The sequence below is a fragment of the Austrofundulus limnaeus genome, unplaced genomic scaffold (genome assembly GCF_001266775.1).
Source record: "Austrofundulus limnaeus strain Quisiro unplaced genomic scaffold, Austrofundulus_limnaeus-1.0 Scaffold567, whole genome shotgun sequence".
In the NCBI taxonomy this organism is placed as follows: Eukaryota; Metazoa; Chordata; class Actinopteri; order Cyprinodontiformes; family Rivulidae; genus Austrofundulus; species Austrofundulus limnaeus.
In genome coordinates, this window is record NW_013952969.1 from 251,788 (window position 1) to 254,647 (window position 2,860).

At 39.9% G+C, this 2,860-nt stretch overlaps 1 protein-coding gene across 1 annotated transcript in view; it reads left to right on the forward strand.

Annotated features, from left to right (window-relative positions):
• Positions 1-1,967, forward strand: part of LOC106530844 (protein FAM65A) — an 11,951-nt gene extending 9,984 nt beyond the window's left edge. Inside the window, exons 19-21 of the mRNA XM_014026554.1 lie at positions 396-479; positions 1,432-1,522; positions 1,654-1,967. Of these exons, the coding sequence (XP_013882008.1) occupies positions 396-479; positions 1,432-1,522; positions 1,654-1,778 (300 nt within the window). The 3' untranslated portion in view covers positions 1,779-1,967. The remainder of the gene's footprint in view (positions 1-395; positions 480-1,431; positions 1,523-1,653) is intronic.
• The last annotated feature ends 893 nt before the right edge of the window (positions 1,968-2,860 follow it).

Sequence of the window (2,860 nt, forward strand, 5' to 3'; positions counted from 1 at the left end):
GGATAGATGGATTATGAATGGATGGATGGATGGATAGATAGATGGATGGATGGATGGATGGATGGATGGATGGATGGATGGATGGATGGATGGATTATGGATGCATAGATGGATGGATGGATAGATAGATGGATTATGAATGGATGGATGGATGGATTGATGGATGGATGGATGGATGGATGGATGGATGGATGGATGGATGGATAGATGGATGGATTATGAATGGATGGATGGATTATGGATGGATGGATTATGAATGGATGGATGGATTATGGATGGATGGATGGATGGATAGATGGATGGATGTATGGATGGATGGATGGATGGATGGATGGATGTATGGATGGATGGATGGATGGATGGATGGATACATTAACCTCTCTGTACTTCTTCAGGCTTTGGTGAACTGTTTGGAGATGTTGGAAGACAAGGACGTGGACACCAGAGTTTGTGGATGTAAAGCTTTAGCGTGTCTCAAGGTATGAACACAGGTTGTTTGTCCAGCTTCTCCATCTTGACAAAAAAGATATTTTCTGTCTCCTGTTTATTGGAGTGTTCATATTCAAAGAGGATATAAACAAAACATGATATAAGCTTGATGAACAATCCCAAATACTAGACCTCTTAACTAGTGCCTAATGTATTGTAAAAAATCCACAGACTATAATGTTTATGTCTTCTGCTGTTGTGCTTCACTGTGTATATTGTATGTGTGTGTATTGGAGAGACATCATCTTCAGGAAACAAATTYCWTGTGTGTGTCAACATACTTGGCCAATAAAGCTGATTCTGATTCTGAGAGTAAGCTGTGTGCCTCACAACATTTGCAATGCGAGACTTTTCCTGAACGTGTTTCACTCAAAATGATCTCAGATCRGTCAAAAGGTCCTCATGCCCTTCTCAGTAAAGTCTCAGTAGGTTTTAGAGGTCCAGAGGTATACTTTGACACCTCCATCTTCCCGGGAGAAGATTAGCCAATTACTAAAGCAGGCACAATGTATGGGTTAAAGCTCAGAGTAGAGCTGCTGCTCCTCTGCATCGAAATAATTCAGTTGAGGTGGTTCATCTGAGCAGGACGTTTCCTGGTCGCCTCTCTTTGGATGTTTCCCAAGCAGCATTCACTGGAAGAGACACTGAAGCAGACCCAGAACTTGATGAAAGGATTGTGTATCTTTTCTGGCCTGGGAACAGCTCKGGGTCATTGCTACACAAAGCTTTCTAACCGATCTCCAAAGCAAAAACATCCCACATAATTTGCTCCTGTATGCCGACTCTTTGGTATTCCATCATAAATGTGTTGCCTAAAGTAAAAAAAAAAACCTCATGAAAACATTTAAACTTGTCTTCTTTACTTCCTGAATGCAGCTCGTTACCAAATYATTAAAGGTCTTTTGGTCGTCACAGCTGTGTTTTAACATTTCTTCATTTCAGGCTACAGAAAGCATCGTACAGCTGATGTATCTCTACCAGACGGACGGGCAGGAAGTTCAAGAAGCTGTCATGCAAACTCTGCTGGAGCTAGGTAAAGAAAACCATCATGTTTCTGTTAATTATGCCAAGGAAGAGTAAAACCATACAGATAAAATATGAATTTTTCTGATTGTAACACAATTAAAACCTGTTTTTCTCTCTCTTGTTTGTTCTGTGGAGCAGGCGATGAAGGGAAGATGGCTCTCAGACGTTTGGAAATGTCTCGGGACATCTTATTGGACCAAGAACAGTGGCCGGACCGGCCTTCTACGAGCTCATACGAGCATCCTTCGAGCAGTCAATGCTAATGCACGTTTATTTTTACCATGATGGCACCAGAATACCAGCTGTTCTGCTCTGCACCTCACTGGAACACCAGCTTCAGTACTTTATTATAAACCATGGATGCTAACAGAGGACATTAAATTTTCATTGTGTTTAACCTTTTTAAAATGAAATAATCATAAAACAAAGTTTATTAAACATTTATAACTTTTGTCAGAGAATCAAACTGTTTCTGTTTTGACCAAAATAAACAAATGTGTCCAAATGGATGCCTTCAGAAAACAGCAAAGAGTAAAAACATGGATAGAAATACACAATACAGCTCAGTACTTACTGGGTTTGAACCATGTATCGAACCTGATGCATGTCTAGTACTTATTGGGTATATACTTGGTGCCAATGGGGTATGTAACCTGGTACTTACATGGTACAAGTAAAAGTATCATTTTTAGCTTTAAAATGTAATGGAATTAAAGTAAAAGTAGCTGTTTAAAAAATAATTGGTAAAATTACAAATCTTCAAATGAACTATTTAAGTACTGTAACGAAGTAAATGTACTTTGATATGAAACTAGATTCGAGCTCTGATAAAAGACCGGACCACGATAAAAGATTTAACAATTTATTATTYATGAAAACAAACTTGACGTCAGTCTGGTTTGGCAACGGATCTGGGTCAGTCAGATCTGGACACAGAAAAATGGTGGGACAGGACTGGTAAATGATTAAAGCATTAATCAAAACCACCAACATGTTCTTCGCTGGTTGAGTCCGGGAAGAAACACTGACAGTGTTGGTTTGGTTCCGGAGGTAAGCGATGACATCCAGGAAGTCCRAAGAAGTGAAGTGCCCTTCAGGGGAGAGACGAGAGCCAAAAAACCAGAACAAGGGTCATTACCGTGGGAGCAGATGACTGGACCAATCAGAGAGGGGCTGAGGCAGGAGTCGAGAAACCAGAGGACATTAGGAGATAGACTGTGAACATAATCAAAAAAATGGCAACCATCATAACAGTATTTATTTACTAAAAATTACCCTAAAATTAACCTCACAGGTACTACCTGACCCTAAAACTAACCTAAACATTCACACCTTGATCCTAAAC